This window comes from Meriones unguiculatus, chromosome 4, assembly GCF_030254825.1.
Source record: "Meriones unguiculatus strain TT.TT164.6M chromosome 4, Bangor_MerUng_6.1, whole genome shotgun sequence".
Taxonomy (NCBI): Eukaryota; Metazoa; Chordata; class Mammalia; order Rodentia; family Muridae; genus Meriones; species Meriones unguiculatus.
The window spans coordinates 112,757,640-112,778,470 of NC_083352.1; the positions used below are offsets into that span (position 1 = coordinate 112,757,640).

The 20,831-nt window shown below is 52.3% G+C and overlaps 1 protein-coding gene across 1 annotated transcript in view; it reads left to right on the forward strand.

Moving 5' to 3' along the window:
- Nucleotides 1-1,775: 1,775 nt before the first annotated feature.
- Prex1 (phosphatidylinositol-3,4,5-trisphosphate dependent Rac exchange factor 1) overlaps nucleotides 1,776-20,831 on the forward strand; it is a 147,727-nt gene continuing 128,671 nt past the window's right edge. Inside the window, exon 1 of the mRNA XM_021637937.2 lies at nucleotides 1,776-2,073. Within this exon, the coding sequence (XP_021493612.1) occupies nucleotides 1,870-2,073 (204 nt within the window). The 5' untranslated portion in view covers nucleotides 1,776-1,869. The remainder of the gene's footprint in view (nucleotides 2,074-20,831) is intronic.

Sequence of the window (20,831 nt, forward strand, 5' to 3'; positions counted from 1 at the left end):
CGTCAGCGGGTTCTGTGGCTACGTTAGGAGACACTGACGGCTCACAATTGCGGATGGAGTGCTCCTGGCACCCAGTGGGTACTGTGAGCTGCTCTGCCCTACAACAGAGAACTAACCTGACCCCCAGATGTCATTAACCCCAGGTTTTCTCCCTCAGACTCTCATGTTACAGATTAAGAAACGGAGCTTCCCAGAGGTGAGGTGTTTTGGCCAAGGTCACCCAGTCAGCTGGATTTGGCTGGCACATGCTGCTGTTACCGGCTAGGGAGGAATGATTTCTAAGACGGGGGCCACTGAAACTCAGAAAGGTGCTGGATCTCTTTAAGGGCAGAAGCAGAGTTGTGCCAGGACAGCTCAGGAACAAGAGGAACTCACTCCATGATCCATACCTGATGGGCTCACTACTTCACATTCATATACCCAGGATACCATGTTTCTGCCAAGGCCCACGTCAAATGTGCCAGTGCCCAAGGCTCAAGAAGTAACAGGGCCATGGGTAGCAGCAGGTAAAACACTTTCCTCTATCCTTGGGCAAACGGTAGTTTTACTCCAAGATCCCAAAGAACTATTCTAGGCATCTTGAAGAGAAGTAAATAGGTAATAGGCTCCTGCCCCAGAGATGATGACAGTTCAGATGGACTATTATGTGAATCAAGGAATGACTCCACAGGACACACTAGATCTGTGGCCGGCCAGGTAGGGACTGAACATTCGGTTTAGACAGGGGCCAGGTCAAGAGGGCAGTTGACAAACGCAGGAATAATTTAGAATGGAAATAGGCTCTCCAGGCTGTTAAAATCACTTCCCAGGAATTATGGCCCTGCTTTATTCTGGTCCCTAAGAACCAGGCGTCCTTCCCATTGTATTGAGGCAAACCGAGGAGATTTAGGCGGGGGGGGGGGGGGGGGGGAGGATGCCAACCAAGGTCACCAGTGAGGGACTGAACCCCAGTAGCTGACGCAGGGTCCCACTCTCCTGTAAGGGGAGTGAGCGCGTGATCTGAACTTTTGCAAGATCAAGGTCACACAGAGCGGCAGGCTGGTAGTAGGGTTCCCATCTTGGTCTCATTTCGGGTGGGGACTCCGGCTGCTTCCTGCAGCCGTCACCCGAGTGGGCATCTTTGTTTGGGGATGGGGAGGGCCAGGACGGCGGGCGCAGAGTTCCGACAGAAAGAGAAACAGGAGAATGTAAAAAGATGCAGCCGAAGTTCTTCTTTCAAGGTTGTCGCAGGTCCAGAAGACGAGAGGCCAGGACTGTACCGCCTCAGTACAGGGTCGAACGGCTCTTCCGAGCGTCCCTCGAACCGCGTGGCGCTTGCTGCTCCGGCCCCTACGGATCACCCGCGAGGCGTTCCCTGCCCGTGGGTGGCGCGAGGACCGATGCCTCCCCTCTCGGTGCTGCTGAGTGGGTTCTGGCCTACAGACTTAGCAGAGCCATGACCTGAGGGGCGTCCAGAGCGACATGACTACAGCCCCGAAATCTGTCCGTGCGGCGTGCTCATGAACCTGCTCTTAGCCTGCCCCGGGGCTGCGGGTGGAAGCTCCGCTCAGTTCCCGACCAGCCTCCACCACAGCTCCAGCCATTCTCCATTAGTCTCCGCCCAGTTTCCCCACCAGGTCCCGCCCTTGCCCCACCCCGTCTATTTTCCACAAGGCCCCGCCCACTCCCCGACGGACCCCGCCTCTTTACCCGCCTAGCCCCCCGCCCTCTCCATTAGGGCTCCGCCCCCACTCCGCCATGGCTCCGCCCAGGTCCCGCCCCCGCTCCTCCTGCCCCGGGCCCGCTGAGCGGCGCCTGTCCGGGATGAGGAGCCCGGACGCCTGAGCCGCGGCGCGATCTCGGCGCGGGAAGTTCGGGCGCCGCGCGGCGATGGAGGCGCCCGGTAGCGGGAGCGGCGACGGCGGCGGAGACTCAGGCGGGGACGGTGCGCAGCCGGACGCTCGCGGCCCCGGATCCGGTCCGTGCGCGGCCGCCCGCGAGTCGGAGCGCCAGCTGCGCCTCCGTCTGTGCGTGCTCAACGAGATCCTGGGCACGGAACGCGACTACGTGGGCACCTTGCGGTTCCTGCAGTCGGTGAGCTCCCGCCACCTGTGGCCGGCCGGCCCGCGCTGCGCTTTTGTCTGTAGCTCCCCGCCTTGTGCATAGTTTGAAAATGGTCACATCCGCACTGCCGCTGCCCGGGGCCCCCGCCGGTGGCCCGTGTGGGGAGAAGCCGGGACAGGGGCTCTGAGCACCCTTAACTGTACCGGGGCCTCTGGGCTCTGTAGCGGTGCCCCCAGCTCAAATTGCACAGACGCAGCCTTAGATTGCAAAACCGTTTTCGAGTGCGCCCATGTACCACGCACCTTACACGGGTCTCGACTGGCTGAGCCGTTACCGGATTCATTAGTACCGCGCTTATATTTTCCGATTCTTAAGGCCGGGGAAGAGTTCTGTTCCAGAGAGGTCTTGTCCCTTGCTCTGGATTGTACAGCTGGCTACGTCGGGTTGGATGCAGGGCGGTGACCCAGGGCAGCCCCGCGGGTGCTTTAAACTGCGGTGCGTAAGCTCTCCTGGTGTCTCGAGCGAGAAGGAGGAAGGGGCCACTTCCCTACCCTCCTAGGAAGTGAGAAAACTAGAGGGGGTGGGATGGGTTGGTTTGGGAGACCTGAGGGCTTTAATCTCCGTGCCTCCTGCTGGGGCCGCTTTAACTGTTGGGTTGGAGGAAGTCTTAACCCTGCTTCAGGAAGGGCCGTGTGTGTGTGTGTGTGTGTGTGTGTGTGTGTGTGTGTGTGTGTGTGTATGTGTTTGTTTGTTTCAGAGACCCCCGAACCACACTGTAGCTCTCTACTTCTGGGAGAAGAGGCATTCTTGGGTTTTTAGTGGCTTCAGGGTACAAGGAAGGCTGCGTGAGATAGGGGGTTCCCACTCAGGGAAGAGGGGGTACGGAATGGGGGAGCTGTGTAGAGGCACTGAAACCCATTTGGCTCAGGGATCCTTCTGGAAAGGGTAATAGAGGGTTGGCTTTCTTTCCCATCTCTTCCTCTCTCACAGCAGAGGAAGAGAGAGAGAGGAGAGAGAGGAGAGAAAGGAGAGAGAGAGAGATTGGCCCGGCTTGAAGCTGGCAGTTTCTAAATGAAAGATGTAGCCACTCTGGCATTGCTGAGCAATGACAGATTCTAGGGAACTCCTCACTTCCCCCTCGCAGTGGCTGAGCTCCTCAGCCTTAAAAAGAAACAGGAAATATAAACCAGTTTTTGTATTAATGGGGAAAAAAAATATACCCCTCCTCAGTGTGTGCCCCTGGCTGTTGTGCAGGGTTAACTGCGGTTTTAAATTGTCTTGTTGGTACAGAGAGCCTGGGAAAGCTGGAATAATGGAAATTGATTGGAGTCTGCAATCTTAGGAGTAAACCAAAAAAAAGTTTTCTCAGGCTTTCATGTCATCCCCAGGATACCTGTCCTGTGTGGACAGCCATGCGTGTGTATGACTAGGGCATTCTGAGATGAGCCAGGCTGGCGTTGCTGTGTCTTGGAGCACTCTGGCTACTTGGGTTGGCCTCAGTTTCCCCACCTGTACAGGAGTAGGGGACCTCGGGCTGCTTTCCTGCCTTGCCCTTTCTTGTGTCCTCAAGCCAAGGCCCGAAGTGGAGGACTGATTGTGTAACCTGAGCAGCAAGCCCTGCCCTGTGAGCCCAGGAGGCCACCTCTGGCCTCTGGGGAATGGCCCTCAGGCAACCCGAGACCATTTAGTCCTGAAAGCTTGGGCCGAGAGCTGTGGGCTCATCTTGGTACTAAGGCTTTCCTGCGTGCAGAGGCACTGGCAGCTCTCCTGGGGTTCTCCCCGCCCCAACTTGTCAGCTTTTGTACACCCTGACAGAGGGGTTCACTGGGCTTCTGGCTCTCTGGGAGGAGCCAGCGTAGTTTACAGGGGCAAAATTGGTTCTTTAAAAACTCCCGACCTTGGGCTGGTGAGATGGCCCAGAGTTCAAGGCTCTTGCCCTTAACGAGACCACATGATAGCATACATACCCCCCCCCCCATAAATAAATAGACAATATAATACAAGATCCAGAGCTCCAAATTCAGAGGCAGACTGTGTGGTCTGGTGAGGTCTTTGGATCTGTGACTTTGAGCAAGCTGGCCTGACATCATGACATCATCTTATGTCTTTGTAAAATGGGAGAGGATAACAGATCTTGTTCTATGGGGTTTTTAGGATAGGCAAGTTGTGTAACTTATCTGGAGCCCTCTGAGCAGTGCTTGCAGGCAGCTAGCTATGCAAATAGCAACTGGAATTGCGCATTATGTGATAATTATGCTATAATTAATCTTACAGGTGGGCAGGGTAGTAGCTTTAGCTTCCAGAGGGCAGAGTGGTCCCAGAGGGCTGCCTGGAGGAAGTGAGGTCTGGGTCTTCACTGAGAGAAAGCCTGGGGACTTGCAGTGAGTTCCCCTTTGACCTCTAAACTCCAGCCACAGAAAACAGTGGGTCTGTTCTGATCCCCTGCGGGGGCTTTGGGGCTCAGTTAGTGTGTTCACACTGGATTTGGGGTGCACCCAGATACTGGGTTATACCCTTCCTCATCTCCAAGGGGTCCTAGAAGCTCTGTCTAGGAAGCAGAAAGAGGCGGTATGTTTTGTGGAGATGTGGGACAGTCTTAGGCCACTACAGAGGTTGAGTGACCATGCAGGGTGGTGTGGTATGGTGTGGTGTGGGTGGATCTTGACCGGGATCCCGGGGTCTCAATGTTGAGATCTTGGGCTGTCTTGGGCAGTGTCAGTGGAGACAGTAACATGACAAGTGTCGGCATATAGGAGCTGACCCTTGTCATTTACTGTCCAGCATTTTGCATGTGGCAGCCACTTAACTAACCAAATTGAGAAGGGTGCTGTTGGCATTCCACTGACAGACAAGGAAACTGAGGTGGCAGGTTGAAGCGAGCTCCCTGGTGGCTCATGTCTTCTTTGCCCTGAGTCTGTTGATGTTGAGTGTGGGGCCCTAGAGCCAGGCCAGACACAGGCTTCCCCCAGCCATAGACTGATGTACCATGCCTCAGTTTCCACATCTGTACTGTGGGTGCAGCATGGCACCTATTTAACAGGGCTGTCATGAAACTTGAATGAACCTGAAGTTAGTTCCTTCTGCCTGACACATGGTAGGTGGTTAGAGAATGGTGTTGGTGTTTTGGGACAGGAGTTGGGGCAGATGGGTTGGGGTAGATGTGGTGTCAACACCCTTTAGGGCTTGGAATCTCTTCTCTAAAGGAAGAGGCTGAGGAGTCTTTTGCCCCCTGTTCCTTGGTTGGATCGGTTAGAGTCCTGGCAAGGAGGCAGACACTGCACAGTGAGCAGAGAGTCCATTGGCTCTGCCCTGAGGACTTCCCTTGGCTGAGGACAGAGACCTGCCATTTCTAGGCACCCAGAGGGTCTTCTCAGAACACCCCAGCTGAGGTCCCCGAAAGGAGCCAGGATTGTGGGCACAAAGCTCCCAGAATGCATCTGGTGGTTCTGCTTTTTTGGGGGGAGGAGACTAAAGATTTTCTCTGTGGAACCTGCTCACCCAAAACAAGAAATTGTGGTTTGCATAGTCACTCCTTGTTTTGTTTTTTAAAAAGCTGCTGTTTTCCTAGCCCTACCCTAGGGAGAGAGGCTTGGGCTGGGGGTACAGGGCACACTGTGGAGTCTGCAGTCATCCAGTCAGAATGAGTTCCTAGTGGCTGTGGGCATCTTCATGTCCTTGTGTTTGGAAAAATAGGGTGCTGAGAATTGTGGTCAGAGCAGTTCTGCTTTGAGGATGTAAACAATAGTCACGGGGCTGGGGAGACAGCTCAGTGGGTAAATCACTTGCCTTGCAAGTGTGAGGACCAGAGTTCAGATCTCTAGAATCCACCTGAAAGCTATGCAGGCGTGGCTGTCCATTTTGAATCTCGGCATTTGTGAGGTGGAGATGGGATCCTTGGGGCAATATGACCAGCCAGTGGCAAAGCTGGGGGTTTGGCTAGAGACCCTACCTAATATATAAGGGAGAGAGAGATCAAGGAAGACAACTGGCTTCAACTTTGGGTCTCCATATTCATGTGCACACGTGTGCCTGCACATATACACATACATGTGCGCTCGCACACATTGTGAGCATGTACATGCATAGCGCAGAGCCTGGAGCAGATTCTAGTCAGTGAAAACCTTCCAAAATTTGGTTTAGAAAAACTCACCACACATATTTATTTATTTATTTGTGTGTGTGCTCGTGCTCACACACACACACACATGCACTCACAAACATGCTATGGTGCATGTGTGAAGGTCCGGGGACAGTGTGAGGCAATCTGTTTTCTTGCCCTACCTTGTGAACCCAGGGATCAAACTCAGGCCATTAGTCCTAGAAGCCTGTCCTTGCCCATCGAACCCTCTTGCCAGCTTCCCAATTTAAAATAATTTATTTGTTTTTGAGATAAAATCTCATGTAGCCCAAGCTGGCAGTGGCGCTGGCTTGCAGCCAGGATGACTTTGTGTCATGTGACAAAACTTTTCCTGGGGAGACGAAGCACTCTTAACCACTCGCTCCAGATAGGGAACCCACAGCAGACCAAAGTAAGGACACCTCCAGAGTCCAACGGGGTGAACCAGTGAGCTCTATTGGGGTTACTCACAGACGTATATGTAAGACCTGGGGTCTCACAGGTCAAGGGTTACCTACAGGAGCAGAAATGACTCAAAGACAGCTGTGTCACTAAAGCCCACCCCAGCGTGGGTGACAGTTCGCAAAGCCTGGGAAACCTGGAGCAAACCACCCATTCTGCTGGCAGCTCAACAGAGTGGGGTATGTCCTTCTAGGTGTCTGAGCTGGTCTAAACCTCCTTCAGCAGCCGGGCTAGTTTCTGTTTCCTCCAGGCAGCTGGCCTGGCAGGGAGGGGCCTAGTGAGTCTGCTTAGTTTCAGGGAGTTCTAGAAGCTGCTTTTTTTTTTTTTTTTTTTTTTTGGTTGTTGTTTTTACCTTCTAAGCTGGAGAGCTCCCCTGCAGAATAGAAGGTTTTAATGTTAGAGGAAACTATTACACAACACTCCCCCCTTCCTCCTGCTCTCGCATCCTTCCTGCCCCCCTTTGTCCCAGTGATTCCCTGAGCCTCGGAAGGGGTGGCTGTGGGTGTCTATTTATGACTGAGAAATAGGCTACCATGCCACGGTAAGAGTCATTAGTTCTCAGGAGCTTCACCAGGGGCTGTGAGTTGGGGCGGGTAACGAAAGACCCATGGGTGTACGCACATGTTTAGAAGGCCGTTTGACGGGCCCAGCACATCCGTCTAGTAAAACCGTAGAAGTTGCTCACCCACTGGGACAGAGCGCCTCCCCAGCCACAGGCTTTTTGTCCTGGCCTACAGTACCAGATGCCGACTCATTCCTATGGAGTAGGCCTCAAGTCCAGCTGGAAGGCTGTGCTCGTGCCTTCGGAACCACTGTTGCACAAGCAGGCACAGCCTGCCTGGTGTGTCAGTATGGTAGTGCGCGGGGTCCACGGCCAGGCAGGAATGTTGGTGACCCTTCTCCGCCAACAGCCTGCAGGGCCACCTCTGGTTTTAGACGAGGCATCGAGCGGGCAGGGAGTTTCCAGGTCAGCCCCAGCTCAGCTTCTCCATGTCCTACAGTCCCAGCAATGACGCGTCTTCAGCAGTGGGGCCTTACCTTCTCGTTTTGGCGTACAATCAACAGCAGTAGCAGTTTGTGGAGCCTTTGGGGCTTCCCTGGGCAAGAACTCATAGGGAAGTAGTTCATGCTTGGGACTAGGGTTTTCGTTTAGTAGCCTGATGGCCTCTGGAACTGTCTTTCTGGATTTTTTTTTTCCTCCTTTCGAATAACCCAGCCCCAGTAAGGTTTCGAGGTAGGTGGAAGTACCATTGGCTTTACAAATCAACAAAACACTCAGAGGTTTTGCAGCATTACGTCATCTGTATAACAAAACTCTTTTCTGGATGATGGACAGGATGAGGCGTCCTCCCACGTCACCATCGCATAACAAATTGTGGGGTTACAGAGACAGCCTTGGTGAAGCACCCTGGGAGCCTGTTGTCCTCTGCTGTCACTGTCAGGTCATCCCAGAGGTTCACAACTGAGATGCTAAAGGCGAACATGAGCAAGGTCTAACATAGCGTGGGAAGGGTCCATTAATTTGCAGCAGTGGTTTCCTCCATGCTCTTGGGCACGACTCGTGGAGAGGAGGCACTAACTCAGCTCCCTGTAATCCTTAAGTCATTCTCTCCAAGCCATTACATCCACATCCTGGAGCTCTTCCACAGAGCCTCCCCGCGTTTCTCCACACCTGATGAACTCGGTGGGCCTGGCTTAATCTGCTCACACCTGCTGGCTTTCTGGGTCAGAGTTGTCAGTATGGATGTAGCTGTGTTTTTTGCTACTCTTCATCCACCATACCTGGTTGTTGGGGGAATTCCTGACTGGGAAGCCCATCTCCACCCCTAGTATAACCTCTTGCTGGGGATAAATACACCCTCCTCAGTCTGGGGGATAATTACCTACCCCAGGATGGGTTTGAACGTTTTCACCTGTGTTGTTCTATAACATGTCTTCTGTGAACTCCTCAGGCTTTAGAGCTGCCCACAAGCCCCCTAGCACACAGTTTGGCTTTCTGTCAGTACTTTCCTTCAAATTCCAGCTTGCCACAAATCCGGCCATATTTGTCTTCCAGGGACCAAGGCAGACCTCTTCCTGTGCTTTACCTTTTTGCTCTCTCTAGGATGCTCGCTTGCTTGAGGGACTCTCATGCTGGTCCAAGTCACGGAGATCTGCCAAAGCCTTTCCCAGTTTATAAGGATCTCGCCCCTCTGAAGGACCCAGCAAAGCCCCTAATGCTGTATACGAGCTTTGAGGTCCCTGCTGGATCAGCTTTTCTTTAACTCCTCTGCGAACACAGCTCTATTTGACCCTGTGAACTGGGGTTCAAACATAGCTCCTCTTATTCCTCGTTCCCTCAATAACACCTGCCCCTCCTCTATGGTCCTTCAGCTCCTGATATTTGTGGGGCCCTCAGACGGAGAGGAGATAACCAAGTGTTCCTAATGGCTCTGATAAGCCACTCTGCCAGGGACTGGTTTCCCCAACACTGTCTCAGTTCATCCAGCCCTTGCCTTCAGCAGGGATGGGAAGTTACATTACTGAGTTTTCCTGTGTCCACAGCAGCCAGACTGGTCCCATCTGCTTCCACATCCCACAGCCTCACAGGCTCTTTCACTGATTGTTAAACGTCTTCCCTAATTCCTGCAGTTACAGTGCTGAGTATTTTCTGATCACCCCACTTCCCCCCGGACCATGGCTAATGCCCCATGTGTATTTTATATTCCAGATTTTCTTCTTTTTTTATACTAAAGGTTGGACTTGAGTGGTCTGTTTGACTGCTTTTATCATCTCTCTCTCATCCTCTTGTTTACCTAATTTAGTTGCCAAATCAGAGAGAGGCCAACACGGCTAGCCACATCCCCTTTTCTTGTTGTAGTTGCTCCTTTACACAGACCCAGGTAACCGCCGCCCCGGCATGGCTTGCTGACAGTCTCGACTTTTGTGGGCTGATTGCAAAGGTTGTAAGATTTCTTCTATACCTTTGACTGTGTTCAGGTCATATTTACGCGGTGGATCCCACTCATCAAACATTTGTGCCACCCCACACCACATAGACCACGACTGCCATCCTCAGATTCCCCCCACAGACACTCCCAATCCTGCTGGCTCAGCCTCAGCCCCGTGTCTCACTACCAAGAGCCATGCAGCTGCTGTCATAGTTCAAAGGCACACTAACACAGACCATATAGGGAAGGACCACGCTATTGGAATTTCCTCTGTGGATGTTTCTCTGTCAGGCTTCTGAGCCTGTATCCCTTGCTACCCATGGTCAGGCTGATGCGCTCACTGCTTCCCAGCTCATCTTTGGTTCTGTCATGTCCCTATTTGGGCGCCAGTTATGTTGTGTGTGGCAATTTTTTTCTAGGGTGCCGAAACACATTCATCTACCCACCCCACAGAGGGAACACAAGATAGACCAAAGTGTGACTACCACCAGAGTCCACTTTGGTGAGCCGCTGAGTTTTCTCGGGGTTACTTACATGTATTTGGGTGAGGGGTCACTTACAGGAGCAGAAATGACTCAAAGACGGCCGCATCACCAAAACCCACCCCAGCATGGGTGACAGCTCACAAAAGCCGGGAACCTGGAGCGCCCTGCACAGCCTGCAGGCAGCTCGACAGGTTGGAGAGAGTCCTTTCCAGGTGCCTCAGTTGATCTAAACCTCTTTCAGGCAGCTTGGCTGGGTTCTGTTTTTTTTTCCAGGCAGCCAGTCTGCTCTCAGAGTCTTCTTTGGAGCTGGGCGCAGCTTACTCTGCCAGGGAGGTGCCTAGTGAGTCTGCTCAGTTTCAGGGAGTCCTTGAAGCTACTCTTTTTGTTGTTTATCTCCCTGCTTAAGGAGCTCCTCTGTAGGACGGGATGATTAGTCTGGGAGGAGACTGTTACACTGTTTCTGGTCCTCCTGTCTCCTCTTCTAAGTGCTAAGGATCACAGGCACAAGCTACTGCAACCCATTTATATATTGCTGGGGATTGAACTCGTGACTTCTTGTATGCCAGCCAGCTACTCTCCAACTGAGCTGTTTAATGGCTTGTGGTGTTGAGGATGAAACATGAGGCCTTGCACTTGGTAGAAAGCTAGGCAAACTGTCGACCGCTGAACCGTATCCCTGACCTCAGTGAGAACCCTAGTGACAAACATCTCAGATGTCAGGGTTCGGTAGTCCCATTTTTCCACACTTGTGGCAAGCAGAGCCCTGGACGGATGGAAATGTGGGCACTGACTACGTTTCTCAGCGTGCAGGTATTTATGAGACGCCTGATGCCCCTTCCAGACCGTGAGCCAGGCCCTGGGAATGCATCTGCCAACGGGGCACATGCGGTTCTCGTCCTTCGGAGGACGGCTGCGCCTGTGAATGAACGGCTTTTTCTCAGACACAGGAAGCTCATTCACCATTATCCTCACACTCGTCCTGGTAGCCATGGATCCTGTCACTCCAGGAAAGATGGATGATGTGGGTGTTCCTGGCTTGGGAGACCTCAGGGCAAGTACTAGAGAGGACCCCCTTGATGAGGCCAAGGAGCCAGGCCCTGCTGGGCAGTGCTCCTCTCCCAGGTTCTTCCTTCAAAAGGATGCCTTTGGAGCAGTGGAGCCCAGCCAGCATCAGACATGGTTTGTTGATGCCTTTTGTTTTCCTGGAAGACAGCTCTCTGGGTGGAATCCTGATGGAGGGGCTGACCCTAACCCAGTGCGTGCTGTCCACCTCCTCCCCTCCCCCCCCCAGCATCACTACCTTGCCACTGAGCTAGGTTGGGACAGGCTCTCACCCTGGTCTTCAGAGGGCTCTGCTAGCCAGAGAGCAAGCCGTGGGTCATGGGCTGAGTCTTTTGCTTGTAGGTGAGAGGCTGTGCTCCCCATGAGGGGCAGCGGTCCTGCAGGTTAGCCTGGGTCCGATCCCTAGAGCTCTGGGCACTGTCAACCCAGAACCCAAGGTTCCAGAAGGAAGTCCTGGAGGAGCCATCTGCTGACAGGGCACTTCGGGCTGGAGTCCTACCCAGTGGGGCTACCCAGTGCATTGTGGGACAGTTGTCAGTGTCATCTTGTCACCAGCTAGATGCTAGGGACAGCCTCTGCCCAGCGGGACTGACTATCAGGGAAGGCTCAGAAGTCGCCAGATGTCTCATTAGGGGGTGGTGTGGGCAGAGCTTCCCGATAAGACCCGCTGGGCTTGGCCCTCTCTGGCTTCCCGCTTTGGGTTCCAACCTTTGGGTGTTCACACACGCTGGTAGCAGCAGGGAACCCGCAGCACATGTGCCTGTTTGTGTGTTTAGGTGAGGACCCAGTGCGTGTGCTTCTCACATAGCAGTGTGGCCCCTGTGTTCTCTCTGTCCTCGTGGATGAGAGCACCCACTGAGGGTCTGGGTTCATATTTTGGCTCTGCTACTGTGACCTCGAGCCTAAGCCTTTACCTCTGTTTGAAGCGTGGCTCCTTGGAGCCATCCCGGATCACTTCTTGCAGTGCATGACCTGGGAAAGGTGCCCAGTGCCCTGGGTTTACACTGGTGGCTGCAGGCTCACTGCTGTCCCTGGTAGCCCGGGAGGAGAGGCCTTCGGCCTCCCCATGCTCTGAGCATGGGCAGTTTCCTGTGCCCCGAACATGGGCAGTTTTGTGTGCTTTCTTTACTCTCTTGGGTAGCAGGCTCCCCTTTGTCTTGTGGTCGGGCACTCAGTCTGTATCTGTCCACGGCCTCGTTCCTTCCCCAGTGTGGAACTGACAGTGATCCTTTGACCCTGGGCCAGCCTATTGTAGATTGGTGTTGGCAGGTGTCACCTTCTGGGTTGTCCTCTGTCATTTGAAGGAACAATGTGGAGGACAGAGCTTTTATTGGTGAATTCACTCTTTGGTCAGTGGACATAAAGTATGCACCAGGTTCCAAGCATGATCCTCAAATATCCACAGAAAGAGAACACTCCAAAATGATGATTTATTATAGTCATGACAAGAGGCCCAACTGTTTACAGGGCGTTACAGGATTCTGATCCTTTTCATATACTCCTGTAGATATCATCATTCATTCATTCATTCATTCATTCACTTTTTTAGTTTTTGGCTTTTCGTTTTCTCTGTGTGGCCCTGGCTGACCTGACCCAGGCTGGCCCCGAACTCCAGATCTGCCTCCCTCTGCTTCCCGAGTGCTGGAATTAAAGGCTTAACGACGTGCGCACCGTCACCTGGCCCAACCACACCTATCCTGCGTATGGGGATGGTAAGGCCCAGAGAGGTCTGGGAAGGTCCTCAAGCCTGGGATGGTGACACGTGAAATAAAATGTAGGTAACAGGTGTGGTGACAGCTGCTCAAGTGGAGTGGCCAAGGGAGGTGGTGGTGGAGGCGGGAGAGCTTCAAGAAGTGTATTGCAGCCATGTGCAAAGGCCCTGAGGCCCGTGGTACCTGACTGGTTGGACAGTCAGAAGCTAGTGTGGTTGGAGGGGGGAGATGGGGTGAGGTTGGTTGGGGCCTCCGTGTGTGTGTGTGTGTGTGTGTGTGTGTGTGTGTGCGCGCGCACGCGCCTGTCTGTCTTATGCTTGATATGTATATGTGCTGTGTGTGTGGTGAGCACTTCGGGTTCCCTGGGGATGTGGAGAGCCAGGGACAGGGTTCAGCAGGGGCGTGGTGGAAGGCGGCTCCTGTGGAGGTCTCTGGAGCCTCCTGCCTCCTCCTGGTAGACCCCAGCTGCTCCCAGGCTGCTGTGTACCCCACGGTGGTTCCCTTAGTGAGGTCCCAGCTTCCTTGTGGGTCTGACTGGGTCACAGGGGTCGTGAAGGAGGCACAGAGGGGAGGAGTTTGTAGCCAGCGTGTAGATGAGGTGTGCTGCTGGCTTGCCTTTCTGAGCCTCTAAGCCAGGACATGATGTGGTTGTGTGTGATGGCCCCAGCTGTCCTGTGACAGATGAGCACAGCCTTGTTTTCTGCTCAGGAAGTTCGTTGCCTGATAAAAAAAAAAAAAAAAAAAAAAAAAAAAAAAAAAAAAAAAAACACACACGCAAAAAGAAAAAAAAAAAACCCAAAAAACAAAAAACGGTCTAGTGTCACCTCAGGCCCCACCCTGTGCTCAGCTATTCTGAGCGGGTCATAGCAGGTCCTTTGTGTGTGTGTCCTGAGCTCCCCCCCCCTTGGGGCTGGTGTTCAGACCTACTTCAGGAGGAGGGACTCTGGGGACAGGAGGTTTGGCCAGGGCCTCAGCTGGCATCTCGGCCCCAAGGTATCATCCTGCAAGGGCTGCTCTGTGGCCTCAGCCCTCTTCTCTTTCTCAAACAGTTCTCTTAAATTGAGATATGATTTGTGTGCCATAACCCTCACCCTTCCCGAGTGTGCACCTTATGGTTTTGAGGTGAAGTTGTGCAATTCCCATCTTACCCCTATCACTTTCTCATGTCTCCTTTGTCTTTTTTGGGGGGCCCTTTCGCTTGTTCTGTGTGGAATACTGTCCTCCTAGCACCCCTCCCCCGTCAAGCTCACTCCTTCACTCCTCTCAGGCCTTTGCTCAACCCTCATCTCCCCTAGGTCTTGTCCGACTTCTCACTGCCTCACCTTGCCGCTTCTTGTCTCTTCTTTCCCCCAGCGTGATTTTCCCGGTAGCTGACGTCCCTGGTATTTTATTTAATGAGTGATGTCTTCCCCTTTCCCCATCATGTCAGCTGGACCAGGATGGGAGTATTTCTCTGTTTCATTCAGTCCCTCCTCTGGCTTCAAGAACATCACCCAGTACAGTAGATGCTCACTAAAGATGTGCTGAATGGAGAGCCTCGCCTCTCTGTACACATGCCTGCACGGTTACATAATACGGGGGGTTTGGATTATGTAACTGCTAGTGTTTTTGTGTAGACTTTGGGAACCTGAGATTAGAACAGCCTAGTGTCTTCTGATATAGCCAAAGTTACGTAGGTGGGTGTGGGCTGAGGGGATTTGGTGCGGGAGAATGTTCTACTGCATGGCAACCTGCTTAAGATCCCAGGGTCTGGGCCAGTTCATCATAGTCAGACTGCCAGGGTAAATGGTTATCCCTGCCTCCGGGGCTGTGTGAACTAGGACCAGGTGCCATCCATCTCTGGGCCTTGGTTTTCTTGCTTGTGAAATCGTTCGGGATGCTTAAGTTCTGTGCCTGGAGGTGGTTCTTTCCTCTGGGTTGTTTTCTGTTTCCTGTGTTTCCCTCCTCTTTGCAAAACGAGACAGAGGCTCAGGGCAGCAGGACCCATCCTAAGCTGGTGGCCTCTGGCCCTGCGCACTTGGCTCCGCACGCTGGACACTGAGAGCAGGTATCTGGCTGGCATGGCTGCCAGTAGAATGAGAAGCTGTTCCCCAGTTGCTGCTGTAAGGGAACCCCAAGACTGAAAAGAGGGGTCAAGCACACAGCAAAACTGCTCCCCTTTGCATGCTGTGCTCCTCAATGGTGAAAGGACAGGGAGGCTGCTGTGTGGGCGGGGCTGCTGTTGTGGGCGGGGCCGGTGCACTGCTCCTTACTGCTGAGAGCTGAGGTCCCACAGATGTTGTGTCTGTTGTTAATGAGTTACAGTAAGTTCTGTGGCTTAAAACCGCCCCGGTGTATTTTCCTAGGGTGTCTGTGGGTCGGAAGTCGGATGCAGCGTACTGAAGCTGCAGTATAGGCGTCAGCCAGGGCTGGGATGTCCTCTGAGGGTGGGAGGGAGGGGCTTAGCTTCATCGTTACTACCACCGTTACCATGTGCGGAGATGGCAGTCCACACAGGTTTCGCACGTGCTAGGCAAGCGTTCTCCCACTGAGCTTAGCCATACCCCTACTAGCCGAATCTAGGCAAATACGAGTTATGCTTCCGGCTCTACCACTGGGTCAGCCATGCACTCAGTCGCACACAGACGTGCACATGTGCACGCACACATGCACACATGCACACGTCCTGGTTCATTCTAGGTTAAGTGCTCTACCGTTGAGCCAGTCCTAGCTTCTCACTGAGGGATTTAGGCAAGTGTACTGCTGAGCCGCACGCACCCCTAGGCTGTCACTGGGAGGGTCCCAGGCTAGCTCTCCACTGCTATGCCACGTCCCTAGGCTGCGATCGGTGGCAGTCTGTGGGCAGAATTCATGTTCCTGCGTTATAGACCCGGCATTCTCCTTTCCCTGGCGGCTGCAGTGATCACTGTCACACTTCCTTCCCCAGCACTACCCAGCCTTTGTAGCCTGGTACAGGATATTCAAGTATGGTCTGAATTGTTGGCCCATTGGGTTGTAGGATTGTAGCGATGAGCCTGTAGCCCTGCCCCTGGTACCCTTCCACGGGGGACTTTAGGCTCAGACCTGAAGGTAGTGGGTTGGCTTCCTGACTGTCCTCTCACCCTCCGATGCCATCTGCTCTTCCTCCGTGGATTGACAGGAGCTGAGGAAGCCATTCTGTTTGCACTGGTTTCTCAATATTGGGACTTTTCCAGGCAACTTATCCTGCAGTGACTTCTGATTGAAATCAGCGCTCAGCGTGTGATACTGGCGATTCTCAACCCTTTGGACCGGATTGAAACTTGCTCTGAGACCCAGTATAGGCTCTGACTGATGGCCCAACCCTTCCAGATGCATCGGAAAAGAACATATGCCCTGCCATGATGGTCTGATGGTCTGAGGAGGTCATGAGGGTGTGGTGGTGTTCTGGGCTTCTGCAGTCTTCCTGGTTTCAGTACCTTAGGCTCCGCTGATCACTGAGAAGGCTGTGGTTGCCACTGAGGACAGACCTGTGTCTTTCAGTTTTCACCATGCATTTTGTTCTGTGTGATGTGACTTTACAGTTCGGGCTTCCTGAGGAAGTGATGACCTCTTTGTCACCATGGAGCACATCTTTTTCTCCTGCTCCGCTGTCTTCCAGGCTCCTTATTTGGAAGCCTGTTCTGTATGTTGCCATGGGCTGCCATTTTTCCCCTTTGTTTTTTGCTCCATGTCCCAGTCTCTTCACATCTTTTTATCTCCAGTAGGTTTCTTACAGGCACTGTACAGTTGGACCTGCTTTTTTTTCAAATCCATTCCAGTAGCCTCTGCTTTTTAATTACACAGTTTTGCTCACATATTCTTATTTCAATTGTTGACAAGGCTGGTTTTGGATCCAGTGTCTTGCCACATCCTTCTGGATTGAAAGGGATCTGCTTCCTATCCCATACCCACACTGCTGGAGGTAGAAGAAATGGAAAGTGGAGGTGAGTTGAATCTTGCCTCCTCCGTGTGGCTAAAGCATTATTAGTATGTGTGTGCTTGGGGTTCCCACTCCTTGCTTCATTCACCTGCTCTCACCCCATTAGCTTTCTTTCTGCTGTGACCTTCCTCTAGCCGTCCCAGCCTGAGTCTTTTTTTTTTTTTTTTTTATGGAGCACCGCCACCTGCTCTGCCTCAGGTGTCCCCACCTTGGCTCCCAGCGCCAGGTCTCACCTTCTGACGTCCCCTTCTCGTTTTCTCCACATCACTGCACTCCCAGGGACCCAAACAGCCAGGAGCCTCCCATGTGTTTACTCCTCAGAATCTCCAGTCCCCTTGAAGCCGCATCCTGTCTGCTGTCAGTGCCACATTCCTGGTGTCTGGCACATAGCAGGCATCCGTTGGTATCAGAGGAAGGAGTGGATGCATGAGAAGGGGTGGAAATGGCACACGGCGTGATGGGAGCTTTCCTGCCCATGATCTGTGAGAGTGTGTACCCTGGGTGAGGAGTCGCCCATCGGGCTTCTTGGTTTCTGCCTTTACCACACCTGGGTGTCAGAAGGCTCAGCAGCTCTCCGCAGTCCTGGCCACCGGCTGAGGTTGGCAGCTGTGGTCTGGGTGGTTCGTAGTACCACAGCAAAGGCCTGCTCCCCACATAGGCACAGCTGGGCTGGTGGCACACATTTCATTCTCTTGAGCCAGGCGTGTCGTGTCCTCGACTCTCCACACAGCGCCTGACATTAAGCTTTAGAGGTGATTGCTTTTTTATTTTTCCCACCAGCCCCACCCCAAGCACACACATCCTTACTATTGCTTGGTCACTCTTTATTTGAGAATGACCGTGGACTTGAAATATATTAGCCCCAGTTCCCCAAACAGGAACATTCCCAGGTAACCACAACTCAGTGCACAAAGCCAGGAAAATTAATCTTGATACTGAAATCTCCACTCTGCAGTTAGTACTTCAAATTCCCCTCTTTTTCCAAACAGTGTCCTTTTGTCCATTTCCCCTGTTCTGATAGTTCTGATTGTCAGCTTGACACAGCCTAGAATTATCTGGGGGTAGAACCTCAGTTGAGGAATTGCCTAGATCAGATTGGCCTGTGAGTGTGTCTGTGGGCATTGTGCTGTTAATTGATATAGGAGGGCCAAGCCCACTGTGGGTGACACCATGCCCTAGGCAGGTGGTCCTGAGCTGTGTAAGACAGCTAGCTGAGGATGAACCTGTCTGCCAGCCAGCTAGCAGAATACCCCTCCCCCCCCATCCCACTGCGTGGCTCCTACCCTGCTTCTTTGGCTGTAAATGAGTTCCCTGGTCAGAGGTAATGATGTGTGGAATAGCAAGCAGGCCCGAATTCAGGTTCCTGCTCTTGACTTCCTCAGTGATGGACTGTGACCTGGAATGTAGTCACATAAACCCTTCTTCCCAGGGTTGCTTTTTGCAACAGAGATGAAGCTAGGAAACTCCTGTTTGCAACCCCAGTCTGTCGTCCTGGTTGCTGTTTCTTCCTCTCCTTTTGGGGAGGTTTTCTTTGCAGCCTGTAGCCCTGCCCATGGTACCCTTCCATGGGGGACTTTAGCCTCAGACCTGACGGCTAGGATGAAGCCCAGGCCTTCACACACACTTCGAGGCGAGTGCTCTGACCCTGAGCCCCGCTTTGACGATTTCGGGCTCTCCTCATAAAAAGTCCCCATTGAGATGTGTCTCTGCTCACATTTGTCCTGGTGCTGTTCCCAGCTGCCTCTGTGACCTTTGGGCCATTTAGCTCCTGTGCTTCAGTTTCCTCAGCTGTAAAATGGGGCCTCTGGTTCTACCTCTCAGGGTCCTTCATATTAGCCACACTTTTTTGGGGGGGGAGGGGGCACCTGCTGTTTGCCTGTTGATGTCTTAGACATGGTCTGCATCAGTGTGGGACAGATAGACAGACTCCTGGCCCCTGTTGTTCCCCCTCTGGTCCCTGAGAGGACGATATGGGGAAAGCAGCACATAGCTGAGTGCCAGACCTGGATGGAACCTGCCCCCTGAATGGGCACCTTGCACTTACTAGCTGTTTTTGAGATTGCCATGCCTGTTAAAGAATGTGTGATGAATGAAGACGGGGAGGGAGAGAACCCTCTTTCCACAGCCAGGCCCTCTTTTCTTCTTCTTTTTTTTTTTTAATATTTATTTACTTATTATGTATACAGTGTTGTGCCTGCATGTACACCTGCATGCCAGAAGAGGCACCAGATCAAATTATAGATGGTTTTGAGCCACCATGTGGTTGCTGGGAATTGAACTCAGGACCTTTGGAGGAGCAGTCACTGCTCTTAACCTCTGAGCTATCTCTCCAGCCCTCCCTTTTCTTCTTATGTTCAATTATCCATACATGCTGGTGTGTCTTGCCTCTTGTGTCCTAGGCAAAATTTTGTGTGTTGATATGAAGCACTCTTTGTCTCTAGGGCCCTTGATCCCATCTAATGAAAGACAGAGCTCTGGATCCTCATCATCCAGTTCAGATCCTGGCTACTCTCTGGCTGTGTGACCAGTGATTGCTTGGTCCTAATGATGCTATGGACTGATGTGGGTGGAGCAGACCAGGGAGGACGTGCAAGTCTCTTAGGACAGTGTCTGCCTCGTAGCAGACACTCTGTATATTAGCCATAAATAGTAATAAGAGCAGACTATACTAATACAATTATGCTAATATATATAATAACATGCTAATAAAATTTGCATTAATATTCAGCCATTCCTCTTACATTGGCCATGTGGGAGGTTTTTAGTTATTCAGAGTTAGAAGCTGTATGTGTCTTTGTTTAAGTGCTTGTGTGCACTTATCTGTGTGCATGCACTTGTTCATAGGCCAGAGGACAAGGTGGGTATCTCAGGTATTTTCCACTTTGTTTCCCAGGCAGGTTAGGGGGGCTATCCAGTGAGCTCTAGGGATCTTCCTCTCTCTGCCTCCCAGTGCTGGGAGGCAAACTTGGCCACCACACCTAGGTATCTATCTGTCTGTCTGTCTATCTATCTATCTGAGACAGGGTCTCTTATGTAGTCCTGGCTGTCCTGGAACTTACTGTGTAGACTGTGCTAACCTCTAACTCAGAGATCTGCCTGCCTCTGCCTCTCAAGTGCTGGGATTAATGGTGTGTGCCATCATTGTCTGGCCCCACACCCAGCTTTTAAAACGTGGGTTTTGGGGATTAAACTCAGGCCCTTGTGCTTACCAACTGTGCCACCTCCCCAGCCCACGCCAGCTCTTTAACAGCTTAATAGGACACTCTCACATAGGAAGAATTGGCACTGGAACACTGGAATCATAGAATGAGGTCAGGGCCCGCTGAGGTGGACACAGCACCTCATTTATGATCTCATCTTGCTGGGAAGGGAAACTGAGGTACCGAGCTGCTCAGTGACCTAGGGTTACCATGTGAGTTGGTGGCTGAGATGGAATGGGAACTCATATTTCTTGACTCCCACAAGGTGTCAGCCAGCTTTAAACTTACTGCCTGCCTTTGAGTATCAAGGGGGTAGGGCAGTAGGTGGGGATTGAACCCTCTCTGGCTGAGTTGGATGCACTGTGTGTTTGGGAAACATGGTCTGTTTGATTTCAGTAACCATGTTGGAAGGGTGGGCTGTGTTTCTTGCAGGAAGTTACTGTTGGGTTGACACCGTGGGTCATATCTTAACATAAATGAGGAGCTGTGATCAAATTAGAGGCCCCATTGCCCCCCCCCATCCTTCACGATAGAACATAGGCTTCAAACTGAGGCTAAATTAGATTCTTTTGGCCTTCACAGTGTTTTAGATTTTTTTCTTAGCCAACACTGAAAAAAATTTATTGAGCCATGTAGTGGTGGCATACACCTTCAATCCCAGCACTCAGGGAGATAGAGAAGGCAGATTGCTTTGAGTCAAGGCCAGCCTGGTCTCAGCCAGGCTACACAGAGAAACCCTGTCTCAAAAACAAAGCAAAACAAAACAAAACAAAACGAACAAAAACCGAAAGAGGAAAATTTTTGATTAAAAAATTATTACTTGCACAAAATCAATTTTTATGGCTTACATATCCAGTTCAGGTTCCTGCAGGCAGCCCTT